Consider the following 22,285-nt stretch of genomic DNA (forward strand, 5'->3'; position numbering starts at 1 on the left):
CAATCACAGCCACAAACAAATAACATTAAAAGCATCACTACATGCCCTCATAGAAAGTGCCTCTCCAGCTTTCTCGGAGGCCCCCCTGTATGTGCTCAGAATGTTGCTGGAAGGTCTCCCTGGAGGCTTCACTTCTCCAGGCTGAACAACTCACACTCCCTCAGCCTGTCTTCATAGGAGAGATGATCCAGTCCTCTGATCATCTTAATGACCCTCCTCTGAACTCATTCCAACAGGTCCACATGCCTCTTATGCTGGGGGATCCAGGCCTGGACACAGTATTCCAGGTGGGGTCTCACAAGAGTGGAGAAAAGGTGGAAAATGGCCTCCCTTGACCTGTTGGTCACACTTCTGTGGATGCAGCCCAAGATGCAGTTGGCTTTCTGGGCTGCAAATACACATTGCTGGCTTATTTAAAGCTTCTTGTCAAACAACATCTCCAAGTCCTTCTCCCTGAGGCTGCTCTCAGTCCATTCTCTGCTCAGCCTCTATTTGTGCTCAGGATTGCCCTGATCCAGAACCTTACACTTGGCCTTGCTGTACTTGAGGACACAGGCCCACCTCTCAACCCTTCTGGATGGCATCCCTGCTCCCTGGAATGTTGACCACACCATGTGACCTGGTATCCCTGGCAAATGTGCTGAGGGTGCGGCCACTGATCATGTCACCAATAAAGACATTAAACAGTGCCAGTCCCATTACTGACCTTGGGGTGGGGGGTGTCACTGATCTTCATTTGGACATTCAGTTGTTGAGTCCAACTCTGAGTGCAGGCATCCAGTCTATTCTTTATACATCTATCAAATCCATGTGTCTCTGGTTTAGAGAGGTGAGACAGTGTCAAATACTTTGCATAAATCCAGGTAGGTAATATTGGATCTTCGATCTTTCCTCATCCCACCATCCACTGTCACCCCACCACGGAAGGCCCCCACATTTGTTGGGCATAGTGTGCCCTCAGTGAAGCCATGTTGGCTGTCAGCAAACGCCTCCTTATTTTTCATGTACATAATTTTCAGGAGGATCTCCTCCATGATCTCACCTGGCACTGAAGTGAGGCTGACTGGCCAGCTCTTGCTTTGGTACTGGTGATCAGATGGATGCACTAGTCTGGATGTCCCACTGTCACCTCCTCCTCAGGGCTCAGTTCCTCAACCACAGAACAATTTCTTAACCTTGAAGAGGTTAAGAAGAGACTCTAGCTTTTATTCTTCTCTTTGGTACATGTTTGCCAGCTACGACAGAGCATTTTGGTGTCACATAGAAAATGCTCAGAATGCTTACCAGCCAGCTAATCAAAGGAGTTTATATCTAGTGAATAGCCCTTTTGGTGTTAGAACAGGGTCTTTCAAGGTCACATTACCCATTTTCACACTGTTAAGTGTTTTCTTTCACATGGTACAAACAGACTTACCTACAGAATTTATATCTGAACATCATATACCCACAGCTAAAAGTTATTTCTGTGAGCTGAAAGCAAAAACCACCTTCCAAAAACACACCTCTTAAACCCTCTCTAGACCTTTTAATGTCTAAAACTTTTACTTCTAGAATCTGTGAACTGAAAATTTGCAGCTCAAACAAAAGTTATTTTAAACTAGAAAATACATACTATAAGAAAGTTGTGCAAATTAATTAATCCTGAATAAAGAGATAATATTTTTTTTAAGAGAAATATGTTCCTGGGGAAGTAAAAAGCACAATAATCTTAAGAGTGACTGCAAAATGCCCCCTATTGAAATTCACAAAATCTGCTTTATATTATTGACAACTCCTTTAGTTGAGGCTGAGAATAAATCTACTTTTTAATATACTTGGAATAATTCAATATCTGTCAGTTTTGTCTTGGAACATCTTGTGTGTGCACCACCTCAAGGCCATTAACCACAAAAACTAAGAGGCTTGCCTGTTCTGCCTGCATCCCAGTTTCTGACTCAGAGGTCCCAAGGGCAGTGAGTGGCAGGAAGCAGGGCAAGGGTGGGAAGGGACACAGTCATCAGCTTTGTCTGCTAAATGCCCCATCAGCAGCAAGGAAGAGCAGAGCAGAAACCGTGGTGGTGACTGCTCCTGTTACCAATGCACTGCCACCTCTGGACAGAAACAACTGGAAACAGTGGCTACTTCGGCTAATTGCTGTTGCGGCTCCACCTGTGGGGTGAGCTGTGGCTTTGAGCATGACCAGCAAGTCCGCTGTCAGGCAAGTCAGAAACAGCCTTAGTTGCATTTCACTGATGTGCTTCCCACATCGTCCTCCACCAATGCCCCATTAATGTCAAGCAATGTAACTGAGAAAGAAACATCTTGTCTTACTGAAAGCAAGTGATGAACACGAGGTTGACTCCCAGTGTTGGTGAAGCACCTTGCTGTCCTCTGTGACACAGGAGAAACCCCACAGCTCCCCCACCTCCCTTGCCAGCCCTTGAAAATGTGGCACACCTGCCCCACTCTTCCAACAGTACATCATCCATCCCGTGTTGCTTCAGTATCACAGTAAAAGTGACAAAGGAAAAATGTAGTTACAAAGTCCAGGACTTGAATCCACATAGTAGGTTGGGCTTCACAATACTGAGGTAAAAGGCTGGTAAAGCAAAAGCCCCCAATTTTTTTTCTTCCTTTCTTATTTATCTAAATCATCTCCCCAGAGAAGTCATGGATGTAAGCAGGGTGTTTGCCTGAAAATGTCTTTTGACACAAAAGTGCATCAGTGTTACCTGCTGAAGCACAAGCAAAGAAGGCTGTATTCCCTTTCTATCCAAGAACAACTGAATCACAAAACCAAAATATTTAGATTTATAATGCCATTACCCTTCTGTGCTTATAAATCTCTGAAGAGGTGAGAAGTGGAGAACAGATACATAGGGCTATTGTAACAGGAATAACCACCAGAAAAGAACCTGGACTCCTGGGATATAAACCTGCTGTGGAGTATTAAAACTGATTTACAGTTTCAGTTTTGTCTTACAGCTGTGCACAGAGTGGAAAAAATGGAAGAATTGTCTTCTGCAAGAATGGTTCAACAAATATTTGTTTTTATGAGTCCTGGAAGGACATTATTTTGTCACATGCTTGCCTCCATAAGAAATACGGTTTATGCTGCATAATCAGTATGGTATTTTGAACACTGGAAATTGTTCCCTCCTCCCCTTCTTTATATTAATCTAGTACTGATTCCTTCTATGAGATGTGTATTGCTTTCCCAGCTTCAAAAGCCTAAGCGATTTGCATTTGTCAAAAAAAATTGAAAGCTTTTCCTCTGCATTTAAACTAGCTCAAAACAACAAACTGATTTTCTGAAAACAGTTTAAAAATAACTAAAACCAGTGTTTTATAATTGAAAGTCTATGAAAAATACTCAAAATTACCAGCTTTGAGGGCCACAGCTACCTTTCTGCTTTTGAAGTGATGCTTTGCAGCAAATAGGTGCACAGTCCCACTCCCTTCTCTAGAGCTTTCACAACGCTGATCTTCCATGAGAAAACCTGAGCTTTTTGAAGGAAACAAACTACTGCGTATATAGGGACAAAAACACAGAGGCTACCAGAGGTGCCTGAAACCCCAAGTGCAAACTCCCTTCAGATGGCAGCACTTGTGACACAACCCGACCAACCCAGCACCACTAAAAACATGAAAAAACCCCTCTACCCGTCCCAACTTAATATCCTGCCAGAACATCAAGGGCTGGTTTTAGCAGAGCCAGCCCCTCACCCAGGCCCATTCTCACTCACCAATCCATGAGAAGCAAACCCCTGGATGTTAACGTGTTCCGTTTTCCAGCAAATTAAGGCTGAAGCACACTTTCCTTTGCCTTAAAGGGACTGCATAGTCCTGACACATCAGCAGGCAGGGAGCCCAGTGGTTGCTACAGAGCATTTATTTATACTCATTTGGAATTTCCTGAGACAGTCCCAGCCCGGCAGCCAGCCCAGCCCAGCGCCAGCGGTTTCCTTCACAGCACTTCACATGCAGTGCACTTCAGGCGCAATGCCTCTGGTTCCCCACGGGTTAAAATACTTGAAATTGGTAGCAGGACAAAAGGAACTCTACCAAGTGACACACTAAAATGATGTTGGGTTTCTGGGCTTTTTTTTTTGTTTTGGTGGGGGTTTTTGGGGGGGGGGGGGGGGGCGCAGGGGGTGGTAGGCAGGGGTTGGTGTTGTTTGTTTTTGTTTTGGTGGTTTTTTTTCCTGAAGAAGACAGATGTAATTCCCAAAAGGGAATTTTCATTTCAGGTCACTTCTCTTCCACCCTGTGCTCTCCCTTCCTCCCCAAGCCTTTCACCCCCACCCACCTCTCATTTCTCACTCCTACATGTGGACTGAGAGCACAGAAAGGTTCATTGATATAATTTGGGCAGAACAATTACCCTTGTTGTAACCACCACTGCTTGCAATTTTGTCTGTGTTACATTCAATCCTGTTTTATTTATGCTTCTCATATGCAGGTTATAATTTGAGGGATAAAAATAAAACTTTTAGTATATGTTTTCTTTTTTTTTCCTAAAACACATCCAAAATATGCAAGATATCCTTCATGTTAGTAGTAGCACTTTGAAAACAATGCACCATTTTTCCATATTCAATTTTCTTGTTTCCATGTAACACCAGGTATTAACTCAAGTAAGGATAACTGGAATTCTAGATGCAAGAAGACCCACTTCTCAGGATCATAAAAAGAGCCTCAAAGCCCTCAGCTCCATCTCTCTTCACCTCTACTTACAACAGTTGCTCTTAAAAGGTGACAGACTCATTTAACAAGGGCAAAAGTCCTAATACTTCACAGGATTAAAGGAAAATAACTTTTTTTTTCATGTTTTCCATGCAGATTCTCAAGAACAGTTAAAAATAAAAAGGGAGGGGGAACATGAATTCTCAAAACAATTTCCAAGTTCATTGCAGACTGGAAGAGCTGTGCTTCAAACAGAAGCAGGATCTTGTGCTGAATTGGCAGGAGCAAGGTCCAAGTCCTCTGCAATACCTTCAGCTAAAATTGCAGACTTCCAGTAAAAGTGTTTCCTGAATGTCTTGATAGTTTCAGTGGTATTTAATATGAAGCAAAGTAATATACAATACTTCCAGGCATCAGCTTTTGGACTCTAAAGTAGGTTCTGCCCTCTAGGTAATTTAAAATTATTTCCTTGAATTACAAGTCATTGATGTATCCAGTATAAACCATGAGCTCACAAAATAAGTCTGAAGAACACAACTTGTTTCATCTATGGACCACAAAGGTATTGAATTTTAAATGAACTGGGTTTGGTCTGTGCTCTAACAACCCCATGCATGAAGAAAAGCAGCTCTCCACAAAATATTATTTGGGAACAGTTCCTAACCATGGTTTGAAGCTTCTGCCAGAAGACAGAAAAACTCTAGGGCAGCTGACACTCAACCCATGTTTTCAATTCAGGAAAAAAAGGAAAAATTCAGCCCTTTAAACACTGCCTGGCCTGCAGCCACCACTTTGTGCTTGCTGCTTTTAAAGTCCTATTTTTCAACCAGCCAGGTGAGAATAAGCAGTGCAAAGCAGGATTGTGTGTTAGTGGTGGGCATCTCTAGCTCCATCAGCAGGGGAGATCATTAAAATAGCCATGCAGTTTTCTGTTGTGAAAACAAACGTGACACTTGGAATAGGGAGGCGAAGAGAAGAGAATGGCCAGAATCCAGTTAGGATTCTGCTCAGAGAAAAAAAAAATCTTAACATTATATGGTTTCATTTTTCTAAAAAAAGACAGCATGATATCCTGTTTAGAGAAGAACAGATTTTAGCAGCTGTCTACACATGCTCCATCTGTTTATCATTACTCTGCGGTTTTGAGGGCTTGACATTTGAACAGGCACTTCATCAAGTCATGCACCTTGAGTGGACTGTCCTCAAAACTGTTACTCAGCAGGCTGAAAAAGACCTCATGAGTCCATACAATAACCCAAAGCATGTATCAGCACATCAGCCCTTGTCCAGCAATTCAAATATGGAGGCACCAGTTAAACCTAAAGGCAAAGAGCATATACGTATTTATTTTCTTGGCCTTTGAGACCATTAAAATGTCAAATAAACTCATTCAGCTACTGTTTGCAGTAGAAACAAAACTGAGGTCAGAGCACAGCTCCCCAGCGACCAAAAAACCTGACTTGGTCTGAAGCAGAGGGAATGTAAGGTTTGGTGCATGGGCAGCCATCCAGCTGATAAATTCTTATCTAAAAAGCAGGTTATTTCACACCCCTTTTGAAAACAAAAGGCAGAGAGAGCACAATGGATCTGTGAAAGGCGATGGACGAAACACAGCTCTTTAAAACACATGCCTCCAACAGACCATTTCCTCAGCAATGGTGTGGCTCTGCTTGGAAAGAATGAAATAATCTGCTTGATTACACAGATCCAGTTCAGGGGAGAACAGAGCTTGGCCATACCCACTACTGTCAGGTTTATGTTCCTATCCCCAAAAACAGCTGCTGCATTTTGATGCAGATTGGATATGGGGTTCTTCTAGATTTTAATTTGTGAGAGAATGGGCACGTGCTATTCTGTTTTTTTTTCTTTACAGCCTTCCAGAATTTGGCAGCTGGTTTCCACAGAATGATTTAAAACCTGCTAGCCATTGAGGTCAGACATGAAACTGATCTGCCCAGCTATCTCCTCTCTAGCAGATGCCTCTGGAAGGTCATAAGAAGCAAGCAAACATACTTCTTCCCTTGGTGTACAGAAACCTGCAACTCAGAGACTTCCCAAGCTGGGGTGGTCCAGGATGGGTTTTAAGTCACAGTGTCAAATATATGTTTTCAGGTGCAACTGATAAATACTCCCCATATTACTGTTAAGTGTACATCTAGTTTGGAATCACACAGAATGAACTTCAACTACTTGGTATTTTGTGTATCCTCAGGTAAGTAATGCCAATCTGATTGCCTGGAAAAGCTTATGGTAAGAAGTTTTGTTGTAGGAGCAAGTAGACAATTCAAGCCTTCATATCTGGTGATTTTTTTTTTTCTTAGAATCATAAAATCACAGAAATTTTTAGGTTGGAAAAGACCTTTATGATCATCAACTATTAACTCAACACTTTCATGTTCACTACTAGAACATGTCTGTTCCCAAGCACTGCACGTACACATCTTTTAAACACCTTCAGAGATGGTGTTTCCACCACTTCCCTGAGAAGCCTCTTCCAAACTTGGCAACTATTTTGGTGAAGAATTTCTATCCAACCTTCCCCGGCACAACTTGAGGCCTTTGCCTCACATCCAGTCACTTGTTCCATAGGAGAAGAGGCTGACCCCCACCTGGTTACAATCTCCTTTCTGGCAGTTGTAGAGAGTGATACAGTCCTGCTGAGCCTCCTTTCCTTCAGGCTAAACAGCCCCAGCTCCCTTAGCTGCTCCTTAAACAACTTGTGTTCCAGACCCTTCCCCAGCTCCACTGCCCTTCTCTGGTCTCCCTCCAGCACCTCAATGTCCTTCTTGGAGTGAGTGGCCCAGAACTGAGCACAGGATTTGAGGTGTGGCCTCACCAGTGCTGAGTACAGGGGGACAATCCCTGCCCTGCTCCTGCTGGCCACACCATTGCTGGCACAGGCCAGGATGCCATTGGCCTTCTTGGCCACCTGGGCACTGCTGGCTCCTGTTCAGCTGCTGTCACCAGCACCCCCAGGGCCTTTTCCTGTGGCAGCTTTGCAGCCACTCTGCCCCAGCCTGTGGCACTGCCTGGGCTTGCTGTGACCCAAGGGCAGGACCCAGCACTGGGCCTTGTTGAACCTCACACCACTGGCCTGGGCCCATGGTCCAGCCTGTCCAGATCCCTCTGCAGAGCCTTCCTGCCCTCCAGCAGATCAACACTTCTGCTGGAGTTGGTGTTGTCTCTAAACTGCATGAAAGTGCCCTTGATATGCCCTCATCCAGATAATCCATAAAACCCTCAAACAGAACTGGCTCCAGTACTGAGCCCTGGGGAACACCACCGGTGACCGGCCACCAGCTGGATGTAACTCCATCCATCAGCATCCTCCAGCTTGAGGCCTGGCCATCCAGATGGTTTTTTACCCAGTGAGCAGTGGGTAAAGCCACTGAGCCATGAGCAGCCTATTTCTCCAGGAGAATGCTGTGGGAAACAGTGTCAAAGCCTTACTTAGTCCTGGCAGAAACATCCACAACCTTTCCCTCATCCACTAAACAAGTCACTTGTCAGAGAAGGAGATCAGGTCAGTTTACCAGGACATCACACAGTAGCAGGATTGATGATGGACAGTAAAGCTGGACTGGATGAAGAGATACTACACACAGTTTCACAGAGAGATGTCTCTCCTGCTGCTGTGGTGGTGACTTGTTCTGTGAGCTGAAATGGTGTCGCAGACATCTTTCATGAAAAATCCTTTCTTAGGATTTTTCCTTGTGAGAAGCTGCAGTTTCAGCAACCAAAAGTAAACAATGGTTATCTGCTGCTGTGGAATGCAACAGGTAGACCTGTGATTAGTCTCCTGTAGATGTTTAGATTTACTGACCACTCATGGCAGAGCTAACTCTTCCTCTCTGTCTGAGACACAGATCTTTATTATTCTTTCTTGTCTATTCTTAGCTTAGCTAGCTTCTGAAAAAACCTTTTCCTTTCTATTTCTTTTTAGTATAGTCTTAATGTAACATATATCATAAAATAATAAATCAAGCCTTCTGATCATGGAGTCAACATTCTCGTCTCTTCTTCATCCTGAAAACCCTTGTGACCATGGTCACAAAATGGGGTGGCTGAGCCACATTTATGTTTGCAGAGTTGTAGTCTTACAACTTTTCTCTGTAAAGGGACAGGTAAGTAATTTTCTCAAAATTGTCAACATTGCATTTTCCAGAGCATTGAAAATGGGTTGTGAAGAAGCAGAGGCAGAGGAAGGTTGGGTATCAGTCTACACTCTTCAGGGTACAGACTTGGAGAAGTCCCTTTGCATCCCTGGGGAGAGCTGGGGAGAAACCAAGCACTGGAAAAAGGCACTGAGTGTTAGGGAGCAAAAAGGGAAGGACAAGCATCCTGGCAGACACAGTGTCTGAGAGAGAGGAAGGGAACAGGGCTGTAACTAATGATGACGAGGGAGAATGGTGAAAGTCTAAAGGGTGATGCAGTGGGTGCACAGCCATGTAAGCACACTCAGGTCCTGACAATCTTACACGCTATATAACAGCCATCTGTCTCCACATACAAAAAACAGACAACAGGAGCAGAAGAGCAGAGAAGGAATACTTTTTTTTAACTTTGTATCTTAAGATATGGAAAAAGATATCTAAAATTAAAGAATCTGATGGAGGGAGGGGAGAAGAGGAAAGGGGGAGAAAGGACTTAGCCATGGGCTTACTGAAGTAAAAAAACCCTGGTGACATTTGTAAGTCCTTGAAACCTGACTGCCCTGATCTTACCTTTATGCTTATATCATATGCAAATATTAGTCCACCTTTTTCAACCATGGCCATGCGCTTCCCTTTATTTTCTTGCACTGTACTGGTTTTTTTTGAAAGCTGCACATTTTAGATTTACAAAGTGTACATGTGAAGTGTTAAAAATTGACCTATTTACTAGTATTAGACCTGAAATTCCAGTAACAGCAGCAGAGTTGCACAAGTGTTTCCTTTCTATTTCTTGATCTGCAAACCATATGACAGTGCTCCAGGCAGAAAGGTTGAGTGAAGCAAGGGTAGGGAAGGGGCTAGGACAACCAAACATGCCCCTCAGCAGTAAGAGACTGCTCCAGACAAGGGATGTCTGGTTTACATAGGGCGTACAGTCTGCTCCCAATTATCAGGTAATTTGATCCTCATCCTAATCTGACCAAACCTTCGAACTCAGATATTAAAAAGTCTGTGTCCCCTGTCTTCCCCCCCGCCTCCCCGCAGCTTTCAAACAAATACAGAAGGGCAAAACTATCACAGACAGGCCCTTATATGTTGAAGGAAATCAACATAATGTTATAAAGAAAAAAATACAAGAATATGTTAATTTAAAAAAGAGGAAACAGTTCTATAAAACATTAATTACAGTGCAAGATAACTAGGGAGGAGACACTGGGCAAAATAAAGGGATGGACTGTGAGAAGGGGTAAGGGTCACATTACCTACTTCTACAGGTCAGAAGGTTTTGCAAAAGGTAGGGAAGGACAGACAGAAAACATGAACGAGTATGACTAGATTGCACACTCACCTACCTCTCCAAGTGTCTGAGCATTTAGTTTTGTCAAAGTCTGTGTGAAGAGTCAGAAGAAGAAAGTTTTCAGCTCTTTTCTGCACAGCTTTGACAGCCTAGTCCAAAATCAGTAAGAAGTCACAAAAAACTTCCAAATTATATAAAAAAGAACAAATAAGAGACTGAGAATATGCTCTAAAGAGTTTTAGAGAGATAGGGAGCAGAAGAGCCCTTTTTAGACCTGGTTGATCTGCTAATTCTCCCCAGACACCCCAACCTATATCCCACAGCAGAGGTTAACTGCTGCTTTCTGCCAATGTGGTAAGTGTAATTTATGGATGAAATCAGAGGAGGGAATGACAGAAATAAAAAGAGGAGGATAGACACAAGCATGCTGCTGTCCCAAAGCTCAGAGCTGGTTACACTGGGACATCCTGGCAGAAATAGTACTCTGCTACCAAGGGGAGTCATGTTACCAGAGGAAGGAAATGGAGATACAGCAGCAATGCCAACGTGGGAAGTCCAAGTGCTCCCTCTCAGCCCCTAAAAGAGCTGTGGAAACATGATACAGGAAGGGCTGCCCTTCTGTCATCTCTAATACAAAGCCTTACAAGTGGCTCAAAAGAGAGGGAGGAGAGAGGTGGCCGCTACAAGAAGCTTCTCAAGGACTTCTGCTCCAGTAGTAACCCTTTTGTAAGGAACATGTCTAAATGTAGGCACTCACGTGTTTACAAACAGAAGGACAAGCAACTGTCATCAGGCTATTTTCATCCAAGTAATTTTCCTGAGGGACCATATACTTTTAAAGTGAATAAAGTATCTTCCCTTCCCACAGGGAGGAGATTCATATGCATTATTCATTAAATGCTTTTTAAATGCAGAATAATCTGGTAAGTGAGGAATACTGTAGAATAGTTTTGGGGAAAATTTACTGAGTTGTGTGTCTTGTAAGTGGGGGAAAGACAGACAATGAAGAGAGAATAATTTTTCAGGTCTGGAAAATGTTTATTCTTGGTGTTTTTCCTGTGACAGGTGCCTGTCCTGTTTCTGGTGCTTGCTCCTTACCCTCACCCCAGCTGCCACCAGACAGTGCAAAGCAGTGACTTCCACCACGAGAACTTGGGGGTTTTATCACTGTTAATCTCCTGTTCAGTAGGGCTGCATGGTACCACAAACAGCAATATGTGCCTGTTGAGTCCCTAGAAAACCTTAAAATACAAGATGAGCACCCTTAGCTCCCTCCCAGGGTGTAAAGGACATGTATTTCCACAGGGAGCAGCAGCAGGCCACAGGAGAACGTCCAGGTGCTGCCCACACAAGTGTATCACAACATCCCAGAGAAGGAAAGCCTGCACTGCTCCATGAGCAAGCTTTCATCAGAGAGAATGAACACAGTCCTCTGCCCTAGGTGAGATGTAAGAATCTGGGCAGCTCCAGAAAGTAATCCAGAACAAGACACAACTGCAGTAATCTCTGACAAAAAGACAGATCAATTAAACCCCTTCTTTTTCTCAAGGCCACTTTGTCCTCCTGCAGAGCATCATCATCTGCATATCATTGTTTTGTATCTTGGGCCATCTCTTTCCCACCACATGCAATCTCCATTTCTAAGGACTGGGCTATCCAGAGCAGACTCTTATGTCCCCAACTTCCAATGACACCGTATTTAAGGTATTCTTTCTAACTTCTTCCTGATGTCTACCTTTCCACCAGAATCCAAAATCAGACCTGTAGCACGTTCTTTGGGCAACAACTCCTGAGTAAAAGAAGATGTGTGGTCACTGGCCCTCTGCAGTCTCATAAAGGCCTTTAAGTTGAGCAAATGCAAGTCGGTGAATTTTTAAGCTTTCTGCTGCAGAGGCAAATGCATCTTTGGATTACAGTCATCAACTAGTAGTTGCAGAAGCAATTATTAATTCAAGTAAAAAGATGCATTCACTGTGAGATCACGTGCTTCAGCTCCAGCCATCTGTCCTTAAGGCAAATCTGGCATCAGTGAACGTACTACAGCACACTGATGAAAATTTTGATATGACTTGTCATAGAGATTATGTGAAATCACTGGAGGCGCACTCACCCTTCTCCCCACAGATTTCAGGGTCCCACCCTAGCTTGTTTTTAAATACTGGGCACCACCGGAGTGACTCACAGGATCACTTGTGGGTGAGGCTCCTGCTGGATCCCAGTGACAGCTGTCTGCCCATCCCAAAAGCTCAAGACTGCAGGCCAATGGAGCAGGCTCTCCTGATGGCAAGAGCTTTTCACCAGCTACTAAAACACACACTTGGGCATACGCCCATCTCCATTAATTCTGAAAATTATTGGAAATAGGCTTGAAGCAGGGAGCATGGTAGGGGGAGGAATAGGTTTAAATAGTCTGTCATCACACAGTCCTTACTCAAACAAATTGTCTTTGCATGACTGATTAGGTAAAAAGACCAACTGTCCTGAATCCTGGTCACTTGCATCTGCTAAACAAAGTAAACTCAGAGGCTGCTGAGTGCAGAGCTCGGTGTGGCAGTAGCACTGCGGCCATGCCACAGTGACAGCCACCATGCAGGAAGCAGTGAGAGTGGCTGGCAGCTGGCTCCCAGGGCAGGCACCTGCAGTACTCAGGAGGAAAGGCTCCAGCAGATGGACTACTACCTGGCAATCAAACACTTTTAACTGCAAACTCATTTAGATCTGTAAGTTCCCAGATGGATGGTCTGTAATGAAGAATGGTGGATATTCTGTGTAAGTTAGTAACAGTGGTAATGTTCTGGTGCACACTTTCTGCTTAGACTTATTTACATCATGAGGCTAGAAATAATGCAAAATTCTGTGCATATTACCTAAAATGAATGAAGAAAATGGAATCAAAGGAGAGACTGTAAATCAAATAATACAGTAACTGAAAGAAAAGTGTGTCTACACATCTTTGGTAAGAGTTGTTACAAATCAATGCAGAGGATGTGTATGATTAAAACATTTGCTCTAAGTAAATGTTCTATTTACTGGCTTCAATTAAAAGGGTTAATAAGTTAACTGGGGTTTTCATAATACTTTTCAACAGTTGCTCAAGCATTTATATACCAGCAGATGGAAAACACATTTATTAAACATTTGGTCTTTGAGTCATGCTGACGTTAGTATCTCAAACAAAATTAATTCAGGCAGCAGCTTTTCGCAATGGCCTCATTCTCTGACTAACTGGTGTATAGTTATAACTTTAAGTAGGAGTTAAGAAAACAGCTCAGATACAAAGAAAATCTGACCAGAAGCCCACAGGGTGCTCCAGTGCAACTGTGCACATATGAAATAACTAGAGGATGCCAGGCTGCTGCAGAGGAAATAGTGGTCCAGATATGATTTGTATCTCTCATCAAAGCACCTGTGGTCCCACAGCCCTGGCTTGCTGCAAGGAATGGAGGTGGATGCCCAGATCAGCTGCGAGTGAAAAGAGTACACTGGAAGCAAAGACACTTGTCAACTGCAGACTGGCTATCACAGCAGCAGTTTCTTGCTTTACAGGTGCACTAACAGTGAAAATGGTGTTCAGGGGCTACAATGCCACTGCTTTAAGAATTGTGCATGAATCTAAAGCGTGGAGCAGAGTTAAACATGCAGGTAGACAGTTCCAATGAATGTGTTTGCAGGATGCTGTGCTTCTGTATGTAGAGAAGCAAGCTAAAAATGGAGTGGGAAGGCATGGAAACATAAATCCATACACTAGACTGAGGAGAAGGCAGAGACAAAAGGGAGGAAAGAGAAAAGGGAAATCTCCGACCCTGCATACAGAAAATAATATGCATTTTCTTTACAGCAAAAGTAAAGAAACGGTCTGTGCAACAGCCTTGCTATACTGACCCCTGCAGCCCATCCTACTCAAGAAAACTGGAAATTGCATAAAAAAGCATAAAAACTGCTTTTTTATGTCTGTTAAGAAAAAATTAACAATTCTCCAGTCTCTGGATATAGAGAATGAGGTCCTTAGAAAACATGTTTTTTATTATGGTTAATGACAAAACCAGTTTTTAATCCTTTATCTTTTCTAAATCTAAATCCAATGTTTGTTTTGCTGCTTCCTTGTTTTCCACATCAGAATAAATAGAATTAGACTGGAAGTTTATTCCATGCAGTGCCTTTCAGAACATGTGTTTTGAAAAGCAAGTTTTCACAAAGAGGTTGTTAATGAAAGGAGTGAAAATCCATCCAGAGCTATTTCCAAACTGCCCTGTAAGTTTTCTGCTCGTGCATTGTGCTTTTTGTAGCTGACTGGGAGACATTTCTACAGATATCACTATAGAAATGTTAGCAGAGCCTCATTAAATAGATGAATTATGCATCAGTCCTAGCAAGAACAGAAGCTAACAATTACTGGAAGTTTCACCCAGCAGTTAATGGAGACACTAATACTATTTAGAGAAACAATCACCTCATTTATTTTTTTCTTGTACTATGCAAAGAGAAATTAATTTGTATCGTGTACCAAACCAACTGCAGACTACGAATAGGGTATTTCCCAGCTCCCAAGGCAGCTTCTTGAATGACTGCACAGCATGCTCTGGACTTGTACTACGCTCCTTAACCCTGGTGAGTTTACTGGACTGAGCAGTGAGCTCACATGCCACCAGGGAAAACTCTAAACAGTTATCCAGAACATATAACTAAACACTATCCAGCACCGCATAAAATACGGCAAATTTTTCTGCAAGCACCAATTTATTCAGCTCTTTTCTGAGCAGACAGCACAGCTTTGACAGCCTAGTCCAAAATCAGTAAGAAGTCACAAAAACTTCCAAATTGGATAAAAAAGAACAAATAAGCTTGCAGCCCAAAGAAATACAGTTCACTACAAGACCTCTGTGCAATGAAACTGTGAACAGAGTGATAAAATTTTGAAGTCAGCAGCAAACAAAACTATTGACAAACAGTACTGAAGCATAAATCACAGTCTCTATCATTTATTCAGCACATTTATGGTTAATGTCTTTACTGAGATAGGCAAGAGACGGAGAAACTTATGATAGGTGCTTTCATGATAAAGTCATCACTTGCTTTGTAGTTTATCTCCTATACACACTCACTAAAATATTTACAGCAAATCTACTTCCCACAAATATCTCTTTAAAAAAAATCTCTATACAAATGCAAAGTAGCTAGATCCTTTCCTGGAAACAAGTTCCAAATTCAAGCATTCCTCTACAGATTTCATCTGCAGCAGCAGTAGTCCATATAGGCTTGTACACTGAAAAAAAATTACCGAAATGGCACATAGGCATAATTATTTGATAGTGCAAGTACTCACATTCTCGAGTTAACCAAAGCAAACCACTGCTTGCTTCTTAGTCACTTCATACTTGAATGAAGCTGAACATGTGGTCAGACTTGCCAAAATATTCAAGTAACATAAATGCGGCTTAGTAGTCCCTAACAAGTCTTTCTAGTTCTTTTTCCTGCTGCTGATTGATTCAGAGGGCGCAGAAAACACCACCCCTGAAGTTTGTCTTTCCACTCGTAGAGCTCCATGCAATTAAGAAATTTGCTTCAGTACCTCCAACGCCCAGATCAGTTCCTGCTCATCCAAAGGCATTCTCTCCCAGGCAGCACAGCAGCACAACAAATCACAGGTATTTGCCACCCAATATTTTGTCTATTATGAACTGCTGAGGATTTGGAGACACGGGCGTACATAGCTGCATGTTAGAACACCGGCCTCAAGGGTTTGCAAAGCCAACAAGTCCTGACAGTATCTGTAAAATGTTGTCCAATTTAGTTCTGAATTAAATACTCGTAATTTATTACAGCGTCTTTCTATGAATAAGGGAACAAACAGCTTTATCCTGCAAGAAGCCTTGTTTGCATAACAATCCTGAAACTAAAACTTCATCTTGCAGTAACAGTACAAGCATTTAGCTTCTTTTAGACTCACACATCAGCCCACCAACTTTTTCAATAGACAATTCTACTGCAGGGAGAAAAAAGATTAGTAAAGCAATCAGTAACACTCCATGCACAATTTTTCTTTCCTTGTAAGCAGAGGAAATTTTTCTGCATGACTTAAGTTAAAGGCATATTACAAACAAAAGTCAAGTTACATGGGAGGTTTAGGCAGCAAATAGCTACAGTTAAGTCAGACACCAGAGGTTTTGCAGTCCACCTTCTCAAAAGGATTACTAAAGGTTATAAAAGGATATGGTTTCTATCTTAAAGAATATACTTCCAATTATATAAAAAGGGGGTGGGGGAAGGGAACAGAAATACCTTATTTCAGCAATCTCAAGATTTAACAACATTGGTAAATTTAACCTTAAATCATCAACAGATAATAGTAATTCCAAAGACTTAAATCAACTTTCACTAGCTTTTAAAAAACACTTCTTGTTTTGCATAAACTGCACATAGTGACACTCCATATTTCTAATATCCTGCTCACAAAATGTTTTAATCCCGTGCTCTAATTAGAATAATTGTACGGTGAGCACAGTGAGCAACTCACAAGCTCCTGCCATGTACTTGGCATTTTCTGTGTAATCCTACTGTAACAGCCTCAGCTTTAGTGGGCTAAAACTATGTTTGTGCAGTGATCAGAAGAGGAAAATATTGACATAACTGCAGGAGGAACACTGCTGCTGTGTTGTTATCAGTTGTTCTGCAATTTCTGCCCCCTCCTTACCTGCCAGCCCTCCTCAGCAACCTTTGAACATGCCAAGCAATCCATATCACAGAGTATCACACAACCAAAACAGACAGTCCGGGAAGTTCTTAACAATAACAAAAAAGTGAACACCTCTTCAGGGTATTGCTTGAGAAATGTTTTTATGCTTTGCAGAGAAGCAAGCAACAAAAATTAGACTGATCAGTAAGGGTGACCAGGAAGGGCTGGGGATTTGATGCATTAAGAGTTGATTATTACAGACTCATTGTAACAGCCACATGATTCTGCAGCAAAGCCCTAGGCCTCCCAGCGCCTAGGGTAAGCCCCTGTAGGTCCTTGAGAGCAGAGGACACTGCATGCTGAATGACTGAGCGCCAGCCCTTAAGTCTTCCCAAACTACTTTGCACACTATAAATATTTAAAAGATTATTGAGGTGGGGGATGGGGGCCGAACAGATGGGCTGTGATCTACCAGGAAACTGTTTTTTGGTATTTAAACTGCCATTACTTCCTTTTCCTGCTCACACAATGTAAGAATTCTTTTAATTAATAATCCAAAGGGGGAAGCGTTCCCGTTTGGTTACCTGTAGCACTGCCGTTAGTATTTGCTGGGTAGGCCATGTTTGCTCAGTGACACATCCACAGCTGGGCTGTTTAGTGTCATGCAAATGCCATGCATCAAGTCCAACCAGACATGCAACCTGGAACAAACAAGTAAAAAGCAGTTAAAAACAGGTAGTTTTAAGAAGTTAGGTACATTAAGCAGTAGTAAAGTCTCTCTTCAATGCAAACTTCAACCCAGCACTAGCATGCTCATCTTAAATCAGCATCTTATTTATCACAAACCCCAAGGGTGTCCAAGTGACTGAAGCTGAACTGTGGCTCTCTGAAAACCTCCGGATCTGTCGTCAGTGAGGATGTAATTAGCTGAATCTAAAATTGGCCTTTGATTTTCTGGCCTGCCCTCAGCTTTTTTGCAGCTGGTCTCTAAACTCCCCTGTACCACCGCAGATTCCTCATTTGCAGGCATGTGTATAAAGTTTTATATTACCCAACATCTTGTGAAGGCAGGGTTAGAGAATTTTTTAGGTGAAGAGCACCTACAGAAGCACTGTACCAGTGAGCAATTTCTGAGCTCAGATGTCCCCCTTAGGAGGTGAGGGTAGAACCCTGAGATGCAGCCAGAGCAGGCATCTCTGCCTGACAAACCTAGACACCAACAGCTACTGTATGGAAGCCAGCAGGGTGGGGGGACCAGAGGTGGCACGGACACTGTCAGGAATGGTGCTCAGCTGGCTACAAGACCTCTCCACTGCAAATTCCAGCAGCAATGGCTTCTCTGGGTGCTATGTTTTCTTCCAATCCACACATGGCAGATTGAACCAATAAGCATTTGCCTGAAGCTCATGCTGCAGGTACAGAAAAAGAGCACTGTCCTCTTGAGTGGGTGGCTGCCAAGAATGAAGCCAAATGAGAGGCAGAGGCCAAACCAACAGCAGTTCTGTGGTTTGCTGGCTGACTCGGCAAAGCCAGAATTGTTGGCTCTGCAGTAGGGCTCTTGTTCCTTTTCCCTGCCCACCTTCAGTGCAGGGGGCAGCCTGATCACAGATCTTACTTCAGGACAGAAGATCTGACTCATCTGGGGCAGCAGAGATGCCTCTTCCTGAGTCTGCTTTGAGTTTTCTGCAGTCCAAACAGCATTTTATTTTGTTGACTCAGATAGGTGGAGCTTAGGCATATGAAGAACACGCTGCTTTGCTGACCCCCATCTGACTTGGGCTGACAACTCCTCAAGAAACTAGTCACATTTTTCCAATTATATTTGATTTAGCTCTGATAGTATGTGCAGGAAAGTATTTAAAAGCTAAGCAGATTAGCAAAGAAAAAGAAAATCAAGAAATTAATGAGCGCAGGCACCATGTGAATTTGAGTCAGAGATACACTGACTGATAGAGAAGACTGGCTGTCTTCTATGACAGAGCTCCATCATAGAAGCTAATACCGCTTTGCTTTTTCCTTCAAGAACACAAATACCTTCATTTTTAGTACAGTCCTGATATCAATTTTCCAAGCATGCAGGAAGAGCTTCATTGCAATTCCTCCTCCCCTAGCTCTGCCTTATACACTGACATTTGCCATCTCTTGTTCAGTGGAGGGCAGAGCATGAAGCTGCTATAAAGATATAAGTGAAAGGCTATGAACAGCAATATAAGGCAGGAATCCAACAAAGGCCATGATGCATAGAGGCCCATCACAAGATTCCTGACCTAATGATAGTTATAAAATTTCTGAAAAAATGAAGCATGGCAAAAAACCAAAACAAAACAAAAAGAAAAACATGTTGCTGGCAGAGTTTGCAGCTGGGGCAGAAGTTTTAAACCTGTGAGCTTTTAGGAAAATATTAACTACTTTCTTTGAAACACATTTTAAAGCATCACTCCCATCACTGCTTGCTGAAGGATATAAAGTTATCTTTTAAGCTGAAGACAGGCAATTTTTACTGAGTCCCAGTGAATGCTTACTGAAAAATTATTGTCAGCCTCCATGTGAAGTTCAGGATGTGTCCTGAAGCTCAGGACAGCCACTGTCTCAGGGCAGGCTGCACTTAGCAGGGTATCAATCTCTATCACTGCAACCAAGGGTAAAGGAAACTGAATTTATTTACCCACTTCTAATTTGTTCGGCATAGCTCTGTGCTGTCTCGGTAGCACTGTAACAAGAGGTACCCTTCCCTGCTTTCATTACATCCCCTGTACAAGGGGAGACCTGAGAGCAGAGCATGCACCCAGGGATGGGTACAGACAGACGGGTGGGAGGGGATCCTGTGGGGGGAGACATCTCTTTTAGGTGCAGTGCAGTCCCAAGTATGAATGGATCAACAACAAAAATGAGGCCCGACTGTGGCGTGCCTCATCATGGGTTTAAAAGTAAAATCTGTTACAGTCACTATTCTCAGGCACAATGAGGAGAGCTTCCCAATAGCAAGAAACAAATGTAATTCAGGTGAGAATTGAGACAAAGTTAATAAAAATAGGGCTGAAAATCTAAACAAGGTCTGAGATCTCCATTTTGTTGTGGCTTGAAGAGATCAAATTGACCTGGTACAAATGGCCTTGTGAGTATGCTTCTGCCAATTTCAAAGCTATGCAGGCTCAAGTACCTCAAGCAAACTCACTCGCTGCTTCTGAGCTTTAGTGACAATTAATAAAATAATTCAGGAAGCAAATTCAGTCCAACAGATAGAAGAAAATGAAAAAAAGAAAGGAAAACATAGGATCTAATAATTTGTTAGCTCAGTAAAATAATTGATTCCTATATTTTTTGGTACAGTAGGGTGGTTTCGATTTTTTTGTTTTGTTTTGTTTTTTGTTTGTTTGTTTTATATTACATGTAGCAGGACTTGAAATTCTGTCTATTAAACAGCTCTTCAACTACAGAAAAAAATCTAATCTACCTCAGCAAACTCATGGAAGAAGGGAATTTTGCTAAAATGTGCTTTGAGCCATACATCGGGAACTGAATTCCTGAAATTGCACCAGCACATACATGGATCATTTTTAGAATGGTGCCACATGTGATTCCCCAGCTGCACACACCCCAGAAGCTGTATTTGGACACAAGTCTCTCATGTGGGCGAGGCACAGCAAAATACCAGAGAGGAGGAAAACTTAGTCTTTTCTACAGCAAAGCATATTCTCCAGCAGAGACATCTTACACAAGAAAATTAGTAGAGGAGCTTGTATATTCCATTCCCAAGTCTTCAACTCTTTGCCTATGTGTTTTTACATGCTCAACCCATGCTTGCCTGTGAATATTGTGATTTACAGATCCTAGGGCAAATGCAAAACAAGCAGAGACTAGCTGTACGAAGAGTTATTGCTCAATGAAGCAGTTGTTAAAAGTGTTTTGCATTAGATATTCAAACTCTCTTCTGCCCTGAGGTTCAATAGCAGAAACCTTAAACACACATGATCCTCAGTTTCTACAAACATTCGCGACACCCCAGCTTTTACAGGTTTTTCCAGAATGGCAATTTTTTAGGCAGAACATAAAGCCTATGTCCTAATCCTGTCCGAGTCACAAGGGAAAAGAACCTTGCTCCTTTTTTGTGCTGCATCTTGCTAGGTCACTGACACCTATTGTGGTGTTTCAGCACCACAAGTATGTGAGTATGTATAGATCAGTTCTGGCATCCACACAGCAGAACTACAGAAATGCAGGGGCCTCTAGAGGCACAGACCTTGCAGAAAATCCAGACTCACACTTCAGTCTGATGTTTGCAGGAGACACTCAAGATAGAGAACAGCTGAAATTTGGTCTAAGAGCAGCTGTAGAACAGCATGTCGGCAACACTGTAATTAGAAGAGAAATATAACTCAGCTCTTAACCCAGAGAAGCAGTCCTGAAAGTCCTCCTGTCCAGGGCTGAGGTCACATGTGGAAAGGGTGATGGGTGCACACTGGTTTGTGGGATTCAAGGAAATAGATTGTGGCTTCCCAGGCAAGGAGGCTTTAGGCTAAATAGATGCATAAGTAACTTTTTTCTCATGGCACACGCAGACTCTTAAGAGCAAACAGTCACATCAACCACTCCAAAGAAGGTCCAGATCAGCACCATATTTTGAACCACTCACGGGGTGAATGTGGTTCAGACAATACAGTTCTGTTGTTTAAGACCTGGATTAAAAGTGGGAGCACTGTAGGTCAGAACTATGAAGGATCCAAAGGTATGGGCTCCCAATTGTTCAGATGGATGTAGTCAGGGAATGGTTCCAGGAGAAAAACCAGCTCTGCAATCCTATCCAGCGAGTGCAAAGTGGTGATTAAATAGGTCTAGGGTAGAATGGTTTGACAGTGCAAGTCGACCCATGAGATGCAATACTCAAGAAGAACTGGTACTGCTCCATTCCTGCTGTAGATCAGCACAACGAGACTTCTGCCTGAGACTTCCCTCTCACATGTGGGTCGTCCTGGCAGTAGAACTTGCCCAGTTTCATTCTGCAAGACACTGATATAATTTGCAAACAGGAGACAAGATATATGCAAAACCTATCTGAAAACATAGATGGTAATTTCTCTAGATGCAAGAAGAAATTGGCACTGGGAATCTCTCCTGCTCAGCCAGAGTGGCAAGCACTTTTCAAACTTGTGCTTTTCTACAGCAAACAGGAATGTCTGCAACCTACGTGTACTAAGTATTCCAGGTGCAATTTAAATGAAGCAAGGTCTGAAGCCAACAACAGCAAAAGAGAAAGTATGTGGGGAGTTGCTGTGGTTGGTATCTATCCTGGGATAATGACTGTATCTCACTGATACTTTCTTTTCAATCTTACCCCTACTCTGGTTGTGTTTTTCTTATCTTTATGTTTATCAAAATGAGTGGCCAATAAACTGAAAGGCAACATTTTTAAGGGAGAAATATATATTTTTAATATATATACTACTTTACAATTAAAAGCAAAAACCAAGTAAGAATGCAGGCATATAAGGATTTTTT

General features: G+C 42.6%; 1 protein-coding gene across 5 annotated transcripts in view; it reads right to left on the reverse strand.

The window, feature by feature from the left end:
- The window catches only part of KANK1 (KN motif and ankyrin repeat domains 1), a 130,546-nt gene that overhangs the window by 33,147 nt on the left and 75,114 nt on the right, over positions 1–22,285 (reverse strand). For all 5 annotated transcript variants that reach the window (XM_071425139.1, XM_071425143.1, XM_071425140.1 and 2 more), the window contains one exon: positions 17,374–17,490. In XM_071425139.1, coding sequence (XP_071281240.1) covers positions 17,374–17,410 — 37 coding nt within the window. In that variant the 5' untranslated portion in view covers positions 17,411–17,490. The remainder of the gene's footprint in view (positions 1–17,373; positions 17,491–22,285) is intronic.

Source organism: Agelaius tricolor, unplaced genomic scaffold (assembly GCF_023055355.1).
Source record: "Agelaius tricolor isolate 1412-34295 unplaced genomic scaffold, bAgeTri1.0.p SCAF_4, whole genome shotgun sequence".
Lineage (NCBI taxonomy): Eukaryota > Metazoa > Chordata > Aves > Passeriformes > Icteridae > Agelaius > Agelaius tricolor.